Raw genomic sequence first — 17,307 nt, 5'->3', positions numbered from 1 at the left:
AGATAAAGGAATGTCAAGCTATGCTCTAATCAAAGGGACATGTTGGTAGGTTTGGAGAGTGTTTAGCTTTATGCTACACTTATGGGACATGTTAAGGACTCTTTGAGTCACAAGTGAGGCGTTATAAGGATATCAACATATCCAACAGATAAGATAAGACAACAAGAACAAGACAAGTACATGTTATGTGAACATGAATATGTTTTCCAACAAGTATCTGTGCATTTGTTTTACAAACTTCTATATTTCTCTATCTATTTGATAAGCAATTGACCATAAATTGGGTCTCGCATCTTTATGACAAGCCTAGCTCATAGAACATTACTTCTGACTAAACTCATGTTTTGTGCATGTTGTGTTGTTTCTTGTATATTCATTAAGTTCTCAAAGAACTCACTCACTCCTCTCTTACTTCACAGATAAGTAGATCGCATGGAAGGTAGTGGTGAAGTGAATGATCCAAGCAAGGCTAAACTCAGGATAGGTGCTAGCAAACTTCGAACAAAAGGCAATGTGGAAATCTACTTGGGTCTAGAAATATCATGCTTAATGACTTCGCCATTGTTATAAGACTTAAATTTTCTTTTGTTTTAATTATTTTGTGAACCAATAAAGTATGTAGTAAAATACTTGTTTGTTTGATTAAGTTACTTTTTCTTCCAGTATAAATAAAATACTAAGTTATATTATTCTTCCTTATATGTGTGCCCATGTTCATGTTCCCAAAATTGTATTTGAGATATGCTTTAACCCTATATGTGAGCCAGATTTGTTGCGAGGTACTTATTCATGCGACCCTGATAGGCATGTGAGCCCTTGTAAGTAGAACACTTATATGTTGTTATGTGAACGTATGTTGATATGCGAACCCTGAAAACTTTATTGTTTGCATGTCTTAATGTTCATTATGTCATTAAGTCTCATGTTTTACACAAGTATGTTTGTGAGTTTGCTACACAAGTGACAACTCTAGCATGTTATTTCCTTATGCAAAAGACATTGTACGTTCGCATGTTTTATGTTTCATGCATGATGATATGAAATTCCGCTACATTGTGATAAATTAGCACAAACTTTTTGCTATAAATTGTGGTGTGCTAGAGGATCGGTTGGGAGTTAAACGGAGAGTCACTCCGGTGGCTAATGTGACACACCAGTTTCGGGTCGAACCAAATCGGTCGAGTTTGGGATGTTACACATGGCGTGCTTTGCTTTCTTGTGGCATTTTCTATTCTTTTTTTACTTTTTCTTTTGAGTTACTTTCGCTTTATTTTCGGTGTCTTAAGAGAATTTCTATGGAGAATTTTCACTTTGTGAAAGTTAGGCTGACTTAGGCAGATTTGAACCCAAAAATCACCTAAGACCTCATGGATTGCAAGATTAAAGTTCTAGCCCTGTGACACTAACATATGTTTAGGCAAGAAGCATTCTAAAATCTACCATAATTTCCCTACACATCATCAAACTACCTTCCCAAATCATGTAAGCTCAAAAGAGCCATAATACCACAACATACCAAATCTCAAACATAACAATCTAAAAACCAAAGTCCAAGAAAATTTGAGCTCGTAAAAACTTGAGCTCGAAAAGCTCAAGTTCATAATAATAAGAGCTCAAGACCATTCTAGCCCAAGGTCGAGATAAATTTGATCCAAAATTCGAAAATGTCCAAATTTATAACTAAACAACCATAACAAGCATTAATAATTAATATGATTATATGATACTATTTAAAATATAAATAAAATATAAATAAATGATCATTTTTTATTTTATGAAAATATATTTATTAACAACAAAAGTAATTACTAATAAATACTTATGTTAAATTATAAAATGGATTTGAGCTTGTACATAATATATTTGGATTTAGATTCGAGTATAAATATTTTAATCTACTAAAATTAAAATTAACTTAACCAATAAAGTTGATCAAAATGATTTGAGTTGACCGGTTAAATCAATTTTAATCAAGTTAGCTATAATAATATATTATATAGATTATAGTAGATGATATACTATAGTATACAATTTAATATTACATAATATAATAATATGTTATAAAACTATTAATATATTATAATTTTAATATAAGATATAGTATTACCTAATAAAATAAAATAATATATTATATTACTATTAGTATTAGTATACTATATATAATAGTGTATGATATTGTTTTACATAAGATAATAAAATATTATAGAATTATTAATATAAATTTAAATACATATATGATATAATATTCATTTTAGTTAAATTCAATTATATAATGTAATTTTGTGATTACTGTATTATAATGAGATGTTTGATATTGTATAACATAGTTATAGTGTATATAGATTTTATTAAACAAAAATTGAATAATAATTATAATATATATAGTATTACATAATATAATATAATAATGCACATTATAGTATCAATAGTTTCGTATAATTTATTATATTATTAAAATATACAACTAGCAACACATAAACTATTATTAAAATTTTAATATCTTAATTTGTTTATATCTTATTTTTATTAAATTAAATTTTGGATTGAATTTTAACTATTACAAATTGTATTTTGGTAAATTCTTGTACAACTAAGTTATATTTTTATGTAATATAATTTATTAAAAAATGTTATTGTTGCCAATAAGGCCTTAGCACTACTAATAAAAATAAAGACTGGCCCCAAACCTTAACCTTTTAAAAGTTCGAATCTCACCATTTACAATTACAACATGCAAATCTCTCTCACAAACTATGCATGCCTGTTTCAATTCTTTTCAAATTTAATCTGAATTTTATCCAGTTCTTTGTTCATTGTGCATTATATTAGTTTAATTCTACATTATAATTGATCAAACATTATATTTGTAATTGCACTATCTTTGTACTAGTGAAACTTTAAAAAATATATATTCTTGTTTAATTTTCTTTATGAAATAGATAACATTGCAAAATAGGGTTTAATTACTAATCATAATGTTTTAGAAAATAAATTACAACAGCGTTATTTAAGTCATACAAAGAAAGAAACCTAATGACAAAGTATTATGTTGTAGGTATGGGAACTTGTGTTCAATCCCAAGTAGCGTCATTCCCCATCCCAATATAAAAATAAAAAGTCATTCAAAGAAAAGAAAAAACTTGCGGTAACAACTCACATGACTGCTCCTCCATAGATAAAATAGAGTAGGAAAGTTTCCATCACAAATGGGGCTAAAATCCTAGATACCATACACAGCCTACTAACAATGGCAAATTCAAGAATCAACCGCTATTTCTACTTAAACGTGCTTTAACGGTAAACAATCACCTGAAAATCCAAAAGACAAGATATCCAAACTTCAAACATGAGCAATACTTAATTACAAAATAGCAGCAACAATACTAATACCAGTAAACAGTCTAAGGAATCTCACATTTACGGATTTGGATATAGCAAGCACGTAATTAAAGGATTGAAGTACTATTTTGTTCAATTTCAAAAGGAAAAAAACAATTATTTTCAACTGCCAAACACCTTGACACCTTTTTTTTGGGTGGTGGGGGGTGGGGGGGAACTGAAGCAGGAAATGGGTTTCATTTCCTACAATTAAATTACTGAATATCATCTATGTGGAAAATCATAAAAATATATCCAATTTTAGTCAAAATTTAACACAGGACTAATGCAGACAATAACAGTCAATTGAAAATACGAAATGTACATAAAAATGAAGTGAATCAAAGAAGAATATGAATTCACTTTCCGGAATTGAGTGTTTTGCCCTGTGGGAGAAATATGATATGATTATGAGGTTAAACAGATGAGAAAAAATGAGAAAAAGATTAAAGCTCTGCTCTGGTGTGTGTCATAGATTGGCCATGCAAAGTAGTGATGTGAAGAAGGGAAAAAACGAAGATCCAAGAACAAGGAATAAATCAAAATAGAAAAAGAAAATCGAGAGGAGACTTCTGATCTTGGTTAAGAAAAGGAGATTTATTCCTGATTCCTTTCCAGGCCTTTTTCCTTCTCTTTGTGTGCAGAGGGAACTTTTAAATTATAAATAAACACCGAGCATAACTAGTTTCAATTGCTTTTAGCTGCTCTTTGTTGAAAAATGCAAGGATTCATGCGAACTGCAAATTAAGAAGCTCCTTACATGCCTAAATGAGAGAGAGCGAGAAGAACGGTGTTTCTTCTTCATTTGTGTTTAATTGTGATTATTATCACTAGAATGAAAATTATAATGCATGACTGCTCGTGTTATTATCATGCCAAAATGGGACGACAAGCACTTAAGTATTTATTCTACACTGAAAGTGGAATATAGATTGAGTACTCATCTTTGAGTTCAGCGAAATGATATTATCAAACAACAGAACAGCATAATTTATATGGAGTTATATCCAAAAGGCATAAACTGCTAGTTCAACACTTATAATTCCACGAATGGAATGATAATTACCTGCTTATCCACTCGAACAACTCTTGGAATCTTCCTAACCTGAATAGGGTGTGAGATCAATGTTGAAGCGTTTCTTCCCTTTGCTTACTCTCTGGAAAACATCAATTGAAGAAATGATAAATACCGACATTCCTACTTATTTGATAAATAAAGATAATGCTGCATTGAAAGGCATCAAAGTGGTACGAACCCATGCACAAGACCAGTTATTATTACCAAAATCATAGATATCCTGAATATCGCAGCTATTTTTAATAAAAGATTGGCACATAAGTCAAAGACAGTAATACTGTTTTGCCCACAAATATCTCAATAAAAGATGACAAACTTTTTCTTTGTAAGTTATTAATGTTAAAATTATGCCTTTAGATGTTTTCCAAAAAAAGAAAAAGAAAAGAAAAAACCTTCCTTAGGGCCCTTATTTTCTGAATAGCTTGCCAAAGAAAATTCCTACAAACTACCCAAGAATTATATTCTTCACAAGTTGCCAAGAAGAGCTTTCATAAGAGATTCGAGAAACTTCCATTGGTTATTTGGTCACACCCCAAGAGATGAGACAAAATGAGATAAATTAAATGGGGAGGTTTAGAAGGTGTTTGATAGGCAAAAGTCTATTATTTTTGAAAGAATAATGATTAACATGCAGCCATATTTTCCAACATTTCTGAAATTGGTTCCTACCATCTATGTTACTGAGACTTAGGTGTGTTAGATACATGTATGTATTTGACACCAATGTGATTATTCTTTTCTAGGTTTTTCCATGTATTCAGAGGATCCTTGGAGGTCATATCCCCATATCCAGCGCACGAGTGTCAAACAAGGGAACTTTAAGAAAAATGAAGAGTCCAAACAACATCCTACCGTTCTTCAAAATCTATCATCCAAAAAGTGGTCAAAATGATTGAAAGAGCACCTAGAAAACACCCAAATGGCAACCAAAAGTTCCATACAAACTCTTTCTCCAAGCAGAATCAACTACTTTTTGCCGGGATTCATATTTAACTAGAGACCGTTAAGGGGAAAAAATAATAATTCAAAACCTACTGAATCTCTACCTAACAAACAAACTTTTTCCTTCCATTTGAATATTTGAAAATGTGTTAATAAAACAAGCTTATAATTTAGCACTACATGAAACATGCATGAGAGGCAATTAAGTTAATATGATAAACTATGGGATTAGCACATCGTATTGGGATATAACAGTGTAGGCCTTAGCTCAATAAGCCCTTTGTATGTGCTCCATTAGGATTAAGTGGCTAGATGTGCAAACAAGATGAAGTTGAATTATAAGCTTCCATGAGGAAATTCTAATATTCTCCCACTTTGGCATCATTAGCAGAGTAATTTTAAGAAAAGCCATTTAGAAAACAAGACAAAGTTGATTAACAAAGCTCAAATTCAGTCTTGCTGAGAGTGCAAAGTTTATTTTACTTAAAATACCTCTCCCATTTACAATACCCGATAAGGTATTTAGTATCAACAGATAAGCTTGGGACACCCAAGAATAGAAATAGCCAAGTAAAACGTGCAAAGTGCAAACAGAATTATATTGCTATGAATTATTATGGACACAAATTCTAGAAGTTTGTGGGATTTTGACTTAAGATCTCTCCAAATATGTGACTGGTTGTAATAGAATTTTCCTCACCAAATATCAGAATTGGGCTTTGTTTCTGGTTGAAGAGTGGTTGCTCCTACATACATCATAAAAGGGATTCTTTGTAAACAAACTAAGTGCTGTCTCTCATTCCTCAAGTCACTCATGCTAATACCATATAACCTTCTTCTCCAACAATACCATTTGAGAAACATCAGCCTACAGAAGAAAGATTATTTATAAAAAAGAGCTCATAATTCCTCGTTTGATAGTTTGTCTTTTCTAATATCCTTTTCAACTCATCCCTCCAACATTCTTTTCCCTTCTCTTTGTTCTAAACGCAAAGATCTCGGTTTTACCTCTCTGTGTGTCTCTTTGACAACAAATTCACTTTACTCTTTTGACGTATATATATATGTTTCTGTTCAAACCAATAATATCACATCTCCTTTAATTAAGATTTATGGAATTTACGCTGCATATCTGGTGACTTTACCCTGCATCTATTTTTGTTTTGTTTTGTTTTGCTCCTTTTTTTATTACTGATTTAAAAAAAAATTATAATTACTTCTTATTACTTCGTATTTCATTTTCCTTATTTCAACTCAAAACTCAATGCAAAGGTTAGAAGGTAAAAGAAAAGCCTAACACTATGTTTTGTAGAAAAGATAATAGAGGGAAGAGAAAAAAGTGGGGAAAGAGAAAGGGAGGAAGGAAAGTCATTTTTCCTTGCTGTGTTTGGTATAAAGGATGAGAAATGGAGTGAAATTAAGTGGTTATGGGTAAAGTTGTAAATAAAATAGTTAATTATGTTGATGACTGTTTTCCTCCCACAATTGAGAGGATTGGATTTGGAGGGAAAGTTCCTATTAACCAGCTTGGGAAGGACATACCCACCACAGCTTCAAGCTATCCATAGCTGTTCTATCTTAATATCAGTTTCTTGTAAACAACTCAAATTGCTCAAGAAAAAAAATTACCATGCAAATATCGGAACAGTATAACATAACCATTCACATCAATGATGGAAAAAGAACTTACAGCTATTGCAATTAGCTCTTCCAGAAGTTCCTCCAAATGGCGCAGTGGCTATCTCCAGTAACAAGCAAAACATGTTCTGATAAGTTTATGACTTGATAATAAGGTGTGATAATATAACTTCTCTACATTAATTGACCTGAAGACACAATGTTCTAGTATTTGAGCAAGCGCAAATTATAAATTTAACTCACCCATTGAGTCGGACCATCAACCGGTGCATTTAAAGGATTATCATGCACCTAGATATCAAAGAGAAACTTTTAGGCGCCTAAACCAAAATCAATCTCCATAGAAACTATATGAGAATGTATTTTGCACACATGCTATTTCAATAATCAAAGTAAAAATCAATGCCTGTAAATTGTAAGTTGAGTAAAAGCCAACCCAAAATTCCAGCTTAGTCTCTCAATTACTTTATAATACAGCTTTCCACAAGGCAGTCAAGCAAAACATACCTCCATGAAAATTCCGTCCACTCCAACAGCAACTGCAGTTCTTGCAATGCATGGTATGAGTTCACGGAAACCTCCACTGGCTACACCTCCACCATCCAACTATATAAGAAAGAAAAGAATTAACATGATAAAAAGTGAAACTCAGAAGCCATACAAACTAATAAACTAAAGGAAAACAATGATGATCAGGAAACCTATATCATAAAGAACACCAACTATATAGCAAAAGTATTTAGCAGAAAACAAGAATGAAAGAAAAGTTACCATAGAATATTAATCCTCAACCTAATATGTTTCAAATATTTCAGACCAATGCTTTGGCCACACAATATCAAATGGACAGAATTGCAAAAAACAAAATGCAACATAGGAAGATTTAATGTGATTTTTGGAGCTTTTGCCACTGACGCAATTAAGTGAGTTTGAATTAGCACTGACCTTCCCTTTGGTCAAGAAAAAGAATAAGAACTATAAAGGAAATGACAGGTACACTGACAAAATTTGAGTTTGAGTTTGCACTAACCAACCCTTTGGTCAAGAAAAAGGGCAAAATAATAAGAACTATACAGCAAATGATAGGTAAGGAAGCTTATCATCCATATTATCTTTTTCATTGTAAAATTAATTAATCCTGGGAAATTGCTGGACCTTGAAGGTATGAAACAGCCCTAGGCGTATCAATATTCAAAAGAAAGAAATTCCAACTATAACCATCAACTCCCAACCAAAACACAAAGATGAAATGAATATGAAACAAGCAGATTCAATGTCAAAAACCATTTTTGGTTAAAATTACATTTCCCTTAGCCTATCCCATATTGATTGTCCTTACAGCAAAAATATCAAGAAAAATATATAATGTTAGTCAACTATCCCATTTCAAAATCAGCGACAAATCCTTCCGAATTTCTTGAACATACTGATTGAAAGATACTATACAATATCAAAATATCGGCTAACAAGTAACATCATCCATAGCCATAACAAGAGAGCACTCTATCACACTCTAGTTTCGGAAACAAAAAGTCATATTCAAAGTTATCCCAACCTTTCTTCCAGCTGGCTGTTGCAGTGAATGTGTGATATCAGCAACCTGGAGTGAAATTATTAAATCAGATAATGAAGTCCACCAGTTAACAGCATGAAAATGGAACAAAAATTGTTAAAGTTACACACAGATGAAAAAAAAGTCATACTGCAAATAACTACTTTTTGTTTGTAATGTCTCTTCAAAATAAACATAGGAAGTGACATATTGCAAATAAACGCATATGACTGAAGCAAGCATTATAGACTACAGTCAACCAGACCTAGCTCCAGGCCTGCCCCTGAGAGTCTGAATGCATGATTTAAATATTTTCAGTGAGGAAAGAAACATTAGAAAGTATAGAAATTGCAATCATAAGCCATATGCTTACAACAGGACAATTCGCTTCCCTCATCCACTCCAAGTTACGTGGATCAACAATAAGATCATCTGTAAATCAAAATAAATGCAATAAGATCAATCAAAAAGGGTAAACAAAAATAACAATGCATCAAAAAGTTGAATTTGAATATTCAGTAAAGGTGATCTAAGGCTTGAATTACAATAAAATTCTGATAGACCAAAAGGAGGTTGATTAATGATATTAGAACACAAAAAGATGGAACAAGAAATAAAAACTAAATAAATATTTTATTAATGCATTGATAATACAGAAAACGGATGAGCACTCAATTGTTCAAGAAACATAAATCCATGAGAACCTATAAATTAGAATTTCCAAAACTTACCATGCTGGAAGCAAGGCTGAGGTGATTGCACCTTTCCTATAATGTTCCTCAATTCATGTTGCTTTATAAGATTAAGGGTTAATGTCTTGAATCAATGTAACACTTCTGCTTTAAAAATGTTCAATATTGTACCTATACTATGAAACTGTTTAACATTGTGGTACCTAGCATTAACACCATTAAATATTAGTTATGATGTGACCTTTGATCAATCATGTCCAGACACATGGAAAATTCCGATTTATTTAGAAATTAATCTTAAGGTTTACTTTTAAAAAAATAAAAAATGCAATAACTTTTAAAATACTAAATATTTAAAATTATATTAAAATAATATATTGTTTTAAAAATAAAATAAAATAATATTGAAAGATAAATAATATTATTTCCAAAATATGAAACTTTTAGATTTACTCGTTTAAAATTTTTTAGATATGTTGTATTTAACCAACATTAATTTTTCTTTTGAAAAAACTTTTAAATGTATTTATAATATCTAAATTATTTTTAAAAATAAAAATTTTAAATTAAAAATATATTCCTGAATTTAATTAAATTAATTAATTTTAAACAAGAGTTATTTTAAAACTAATTATTAATTTTTAAACATGTAATTTTAAATAATTTCCTTCTTTAAATGATTCAAAAAAATAAAGTAATAAAGTAATTTAATTTCATATTTTATATTTTGTAATTTGTAATTTTAAAATATTTTTGAAAAATATAATATAAATTCCTAACGAGTAAATTTAAAAGTTTTATATTTAAAATGATTCTATTTTTAATTTTTAAAATTAATTTCTTAATGTAAAATGAAATGTTTTAAAATATTATAATTGAAGAGTCATATTTTTAAAATAATATATTTTTTAAATATCTTATATTTTAAAAATAACTTTATTCCTTTTTTATCTTTTAAAAGGAAACTCTATATGTTAACTTAAAAATAAATCAGGTCCTGCAACCATATGACGGGACTTGATAGGTTAAAGCCACATCATAACTCATTTTTAACCGTGTTAATGCTATGTACCATAATTGGTTAAAGCTACATCGTAACTCATTTAACAGATATAATCCTGAGTACACAATGATAACGGTTTGATAGTATAGGTATCAAACTAGTCATTTTTTCGAAGTAGAGGTACGCCATTGACAAACTAGTCCTTTAGAGGTCATTTATGATATCATCTCTAATACTAACTTTCTAGTTGTCATACCTAATGCCCCTTCAAAACACCCATCTACAGCTTGTGCCTAGACAACAAAAGTGACTCAAGATGCTTTTGGGCAAGGCGCATTAGATTAGACACTTGCCATGACATTGAGACACGCATTTTTGTTATGTGATAGGCATTAAAAAAGAAAGAAAAAAGCTTGATATGAAGTTTTCTTTATTTTATTTTATTTTTAACTCTTTTATTTATATATTATTTATTTATTCTTTTCATTATAGGATCTTTATTAGTATGCAAAGGGATAGTATTAAATCAATATTTGAGTATTCAACAATAGACGTGACACCACAAGGAAATCATGCATATTAGCCAACAAAAATTGCATGTTTTAGTGTTTGTCATAATTATGTATCTTAAGCTTACAGACACATAGACGCACATTGAAAAATACACAAATATGTTTATTGTGCCTTACATCACTCAACTGAGTGACTTTTTCTATCTTGTGTTGCGCCTAAGGCAATATAAGAGTTGTAAAGCCTAGATTGTAGCTTGTGCCCTTGACAACATGTATTATATTGAGATTGGGCCCTCCATCTATTGCTCGCTAGTTGTTGCTTGAAAAGATTAACACAATATCACATGTTATGTGTTGCCTTGTTTTCAAGTCTAGTTTATAAGAACATTTATATGAATAATTTAAGGCCCTACATGTGAAGGGAGACATAAGGTTATATCAAATTTAGCCTAGAGTTTGTTGTGGCTCTATATCCAAGTTGGACATCACCACCACCTATGACCAATTAATTTTAGTTTGAAGGGTTTAACATCATTCAATGAATCAAATGATCATATATTGTTTCCTAAATAAGTTCTTGAAGAATGTTAGTGAAAATTAACAGAAAGATTTGAGAATCCATTAACATTCTATACTATTACCATATTACTACTTATTTCAAGGGTGCACAAACAACACAGAAGTACTCAATAGATCTATATATGAAGTTATGAACCAAGAAAACCTTCCTAAAGAGCCTAAATACAGATCCAAAATAATTTCTTTCTTTTTTGTCAAAATGTCCAGAACAACTTACTATAGCCAAACATGGTGCCTCTTTCACAAACCATCACATTCAGATTCCCAGCCAATCTAATCTTCTCAGCAGAATTTATCATAACCTACAGATATGCATAATTACAATGAACAGCCATGTATAATAACAGAAAAGTAGAGTTAACTTAAACTTGAGTGTTTGTACTCCAAATACGAGTTTTGAAATTTGTTTTAGTATAAAAAGCAGAACACTCACAGAAGGAGCACAGAATTGGCCTTTTTTAATATTGATAATTCTTCCAGTCTTGGCTGCCTCAACTAGAAGATCCGTCTGTCAAACAAACAAAGACAAAATATTGTCAACCATAGACCAAGGTCAATCATAACTTATTTTTTCATGAACATGGAATGGTGCTGTTAATAATAAATATCAGTTTAACCTGACGACATAAGAATGCCGGAATCTGAATAACATCAGCGACTCTTCCAACTGCTTCACACTGAAAGCAAACAGGTATTTGATAGTTATCCAAACAATAGATTAAATGGAAGGAATATAAGAAATAATTTCTGTCCAGAAAAAGGTGTGCAGGCTCATATTATGCTTACTTCATTTGATATGTCAGATTTTGTTCATGGCCAGACTAACAATATGAAAAAGCATACACCAAAAACATTAAAAGGTGTTGTTAGTAATGATCTGGTATGGAAATTTTGATTTCATCACACAACTACTTTAAACAACGTATGATTCATATATGTGCTTGTTCATTAAGTCTAAAGTTATGGCATGTATGATTCATATATGTGCTTGCTCATTAAGTCTAAAGTTATGGTTTCCTATTAAGAGAGTAGGATAGTGCATTGGCCACATTACTTCTCATCAATGGCACAAGCAATGCATGGTAATATAAAAAGTACATCAGCAGATGCATAGATGATTTTTTAAACAAAATACATTTGAAATGACATAATCCAAAGAAATCACATTCACAAAAATTCCAAAATGAATACATGAACATAGACTTAAAATAAATGATAAAGTTTGTGTATAGATAGATGACCTCGAAGGTTTACTCATACCTGAATAGTTTCATGGACATCAGTTACAATAGGAATGTCATATGCTACTTTAACTTTCTCAAGGATCTGCAACCCAAAAATAAATTGAAATATTAATGTAAGTAAATATATCCAAGATAAAGTTGCACAAATTTTAAATTGACCTTAGACAATGTACTTGCAATTTCAGAATTGTAAAGAACAGTAAGAAAAGCCAAACTCTACCATATGTAGAAATACGTCCTAAGCTCAATAAAAAAATTAAAAAAAAAGCTCTACAGATCCATGTTAAGCAACCATGTAGCATGCAATGTAAGGAAAGCAGTCATGATATGTAAGAAAGTAAAGAAACTAAAGAAAAGAACCTTCAAGCCTTCAGCCATTCCAGGACCCCGAAATGATTTTGATGATGTTCGGTTAGCTTTATCAAAGCTTGATTTGAAAACCAAAGGCAACCCAAGTCTACAAAAATACAAAAAGCGCAGATATAATTCAGATATCAAAAAAAAAAAAAATAGCTTTGTACATGTTCTACTATGATCAATCTCAAGTAGTTTTGCACAAGTGATTCCAAAAAAAAAAGGCGGGGGGGGGGGGGCGAAGAACAAAGAAATTCATGCTTGGTAGTGATAGTCTTGATGTAGCCAGCCATCCTTAGAATGTGATCTTCAGATTCAATCACATTGGGTCCCGCTAACAAGAAAAATGGATCCGCACCCTGAGATTCAACATTTATTCATATAATTATTGAACAGAAACTACTAGCTCGGGTTATAAAGAAAAAATAATAATGAATAATAAAGTGGGAACCATCACCTTGAGCTTGTTGAACAGCGAAGCCGAGGAATCCATACTAAACTTCAGCAATTGCAGTTATCAGTCCCGACTACCGAGTATAAAAAAAATTAACTATTTAGAAAAACTCCACCACTGAATTAATAAATTGAGAGAGATAAGTATCAAGAAAGAAATGGCATAAATCAGAATAAAAGAAAACTCCGAGATCTAAAATATTGCGAAATGAACATTAAAAAAAAGAATAATGTTAAAAAAGCAGAGCGTTAAATTATAAAGAGAGAAAGAGAGTTACCAGAAAAAAAAAAGGGGGGGGGGGTGGAAGGGGGGGACAGAAAGAAGAGAAACTCACAGTCGAATCAAATATGCTGAGAACGACGGGAAGTCATTAACTAAGAAAACTCTCCTCTCCGGATAATAGTAATTTTTTAATAAATAATAATTAGAAAATCATATAGTATGGCCTAGTATGACAATTCATTGAAAAATTTAAATGTATTGAAAATTAATATTTATGATTTAATAATTATTTATCATTTAATGTAGGATATTTTTAATTAATTATTTTATTTTATTTATTTTGATATTATATTATTTTATAAAAATTTAATGTTTAAGATTTAATTTTTATTTATAGTAAGGTGAAATATTTAAATATTAAAGATAAAATATAGAAGTTTTTTTATAATTTAAAATATGTATTTATCAAATAATTTAATTATATTTCAGTAATTAATTTTAAGTAATATGTCAAATAAATCTTATAACTTAAATTCATTATTAAATGTTTAACACTTATTTTTAAATATTTAATTGTTGAGTTTATTGAATAGCACTAATTATATTTTTTTAAATATTAAATAATCATTATTTTATTTAAGTATTTATCTTATCTTATCTTATTATATGGTATAGTTATGTGTTATTTATAGAAGGTTATAACAACTATCATTAGATGCATGTCAAATTTCCATGAATTGTCGATTAATATGATACCTAAAGGTTATTGCATCCACAAGAAAAGAATATTATATCTTCTCTTAATCAATGCGGGTTTTAGAGAATGTAACGCAGTAAAAATTTTATATGACACATGACATAATTTTGAGCTCAATTATCTAGGAAATTATAAGAAAATTTGTGGAGTGACTTAGATAAGAAATTTTATGAAAGAAAATTGATATTGGAGAAGGGATTATTGAAAAGAGTCGTAAAGGTGAAAATATGACAAAAAGTACCAAATCGTAAATTTTAAAAAGTATGAGGACTAAAATGCAAAATTATCTAAAATGAAAAATATTAATTATTATAGATTGTTTGACATGAAATGGATTGGAATGTGATTTTTATGAAGATCACTTTTGGGACTAAATTGTAAAATTTGAGAAGTATAGGGACTAAATTGTAATTTTCCTATTTTACAAAAAAAGAAGTGCAAGAAGTGAAAACTTTATCACTCATGGAATTCTATTAAAGATTTAGTATGATTTATGAACTTGAATCGGTCCAAGTATCAAATCTACAGAAGAAATTGCTAGAAAATGCAAAAAAGGGTAAAATGGTAATGGTGACATAAAATGTTAATTTGGTCAATTCTCGATACTTTTATGATGAAAATAATATTTAAATATGATATTCGGAATCCAAAATTATTTTGAACTATTGGGACCTTAAATTAAGAAAATGAGCTTCAAATTGACTAATTTGGACTAAGTTGTTGGATATGGGCCCAAGGCCCGCATGTTGATATTTCTGTAGGGGATGAGAATCCCCATAAGCCACATTTCCCCCCTCTTTTCCAACTATAGCAGAAGCAAACATTTCTTCTATTTTCTTGTTTATTTCTTTAATTTCTCTCAAAATTTCCACTACCTATCTTAATATTTTGTTAAAATCTTTATGGAGACAACTTCCTAAGCTCAATTTCTCCATCAATTTCTTCAAATGGAAGCCTAGGGTATATGGAGTTTTTATGAGAGAAGTTGAAGTTAGAGTGAAAAAGCTTCAATAAGGTATGAAATGATTTCTTACATCTCTTAAGTTAAATTTTGTAAATGGTTGCTTTGAGAAAGCTTAGAATGAATTTATATTAATTTTTGAATATATATATTTAGTTTATGAAAAATAAGAAGATGGTGATTAGTGAATTTTCAAGCTTGATTGATGGTGGAATAAATCTTATGGAAGCTTAATTAAGCATTGTAGAGCATCCATTGAGGTGAGTATCATGGATACTCATCTTCCTCCTAAGTTTGTAAGTTTAGGGTTTATGTAATTAATGTTATAATTATTTGTTTAATGGTGCTAATATTACTGTGAAATTCCATGACATTAATATATGGATTAACACATTAAAATGTGAAGTTGTAATTATATAGCCATGAAGTGCTTTGTGAATTAAAATTATCACATAAGAATTTAGGGGTGCCATGGAAGTATAGGTGGACATGTATGAACCATGTCACTATTATGGAAAGATTAGATAAGGCCACCATGGCAAAAAAAGAAGAAGGTCAAATTGAAAGTCCTGCTTTAAGTCGACAAGTGTCAATACAAACTTAAAATACAGAAACGATTGTAAGATTTAGGGGAATTTTTTGTATACACTTATCTTATTTTTAGTTGACTTTATTGAAATTATATTATGCATAATATTGTAAATTTATATTTGTATGTTTAAAAAATATGGTTTCAGACATGAAAGTGGTGTTGGATCTAGTGCCTTAAGTGTAGTATATTCGTTTTGTATACTTGTGTTTTTTTCGAACAAATTGATTTGATAAAATATCCATTGATTACATAAGTAGTCTTTGTATATTTTCCAAAACGATTTTTCACGCAAAGCAAAATGGAAGCAAATATTGGGTCATTGGTTATCTAACGTTTAACTAATACTAAGAGGTATTACATAGTCAGATTGTAATACAAAAAGATAACTTGTAATAGTAGATAAACCTAAACATGTTTTTAGTTTAATCGAAAATGAGCAAACCGATTAAAAGACTAATATGACATATATCAAGTCCACATGGGGAATGCTTTGTTTTTAGTATCAGAGTGGTTGACACCCAGAAGATAGAGACACAAATATGACTGACTGGACTAACAATACATCAGACAAGACCCAAGCATAATAGATCCTAGACCAATTTATGGATTTATTCACTTGTTACATTCATAATGTAGCACACCGTAATTCTGAGTGGATGATGGACTATGTATGCCTGACTTGTATACTTTGATGTAAGTAAAAGCTTGAGTTCAAATAGATAAGGAATTGAAAGCTGACGTGTTGGTTATACAACTTCTACAGTATGTAGCATCATTTACCATAGCAGAATTCATAGCCCAACTAATGGGTAAATGATATCATTTCATTGGCATTACATGATAGATGAAAATTAAATGTGGCCATGGGTCGTTTGTCTTTATGATAAATGACTTGATTACTATCTAATAGTGATTCACTTTTCATGAAGGAGAATGTAATGGTTACCATGAAGTAAAATAGGATTATATTGAGAGAACGAATTTATCCCCAAAAGATCAAGAATATCCTATAAGGGTAACACATTTATGACAAGATCATTGGACTGACACTTCTTAAGTAGCTTTTGTAATGGTATGAAATTAAGGAGAGCTTAATCACATTAATATAGTAGAATGACTTCGTGATTAAATAAATTTATAATTAATAGGCTAAAAGCTGAAACTTAATTACAAATTATTTGAGCCTTAATTATATATGTGGAACGATGAAAATGTGCAAGTGTACACAATCGCAACAAGTAATAAAGTGACAAGTAAATGTCGAGTTATCGTACCCACATGGACTGTGGAAAGAATTATTTATGAATTCTATTTTAAACATTTTGGTGAAGAAAAATATTTTGTTTGAA

The 17,307-nt window shown here is 30.2% G+C and overlaps 1 protein-coding gene across 2 annotated transcripts; it reads right to left on the bottom strand.

Annotated features, from left to right (window-relative positions):
• Positions 1–2,945: 2,945 nt before the first annotated feature.
• LOC105790886 (2-dehydro-3-deoxyphosphooctonate aldolase) lies at positions 2,946–13,837 on the bottom strand. 2 transcript variants are annotated; one of them, XM_012618691.2, is made up of 15 exons: positions 13,761–13,837; positions 13,430–13,499; positions 13,234–13,331; positions 12,979–13,075; positions 12,635–12,700; positions 11,992–12,051; positions 11,808–11,882; positions 11,592–11,676; positions 8,962–9,020; positions 8,592–8,636; positions 7,544–7,642; positions 7,280–7,327; positions 7,089–7,136; positions 4,445–4,535; positions 2,946–3,309 (listed from the first exon to the last, which is right to left on the bottom strand). In XM_012618691.2, the coding sequence occupies exons 2-14, from the start codon at positions 13,463–13,465 to the stop codon at positions 4,479–4,481; spliced, it is 873 nt and encodes a 290-aa protein (XP_012474145.1). In that variant the 5' UTR covers positions 13,466–13,499; positions 13,761–13,837; the 3' UTR covers positions 2,946–3,309; positions 4,445–4,478. The 2 variants fall into 2 exon arrangements, with proteins under 2 accessions (XP_012474145.1, XP_012474144.1); XM_012618690.2 differs by lacking the exon at positions 13,761–13,837 and having other exon boundaries at positions 13,430–13,646.
• Between the last annotated feature and the right edge of the window lie 3,470 nt (positions 13,838–17,307).

The sequence above is a fragment of the Gossypium raimondii genome, chromosome 8 (assembly GCF_025698545.1).
Source record: "Gossypium raimondii isolate GPD5lz chromosome 8, ASM2569854v1, whole genome shotgun sequence".
Lineage (NCBI taxonomy): Eukaryota > Viridiplantae > Streptophyta > Magnoliopsida > Malvales > Malvaceae > Gossypium > Gossypium raimondii.
This window is presented reverse-complemented; position numbering and strand designations above follow the sequence as displayed.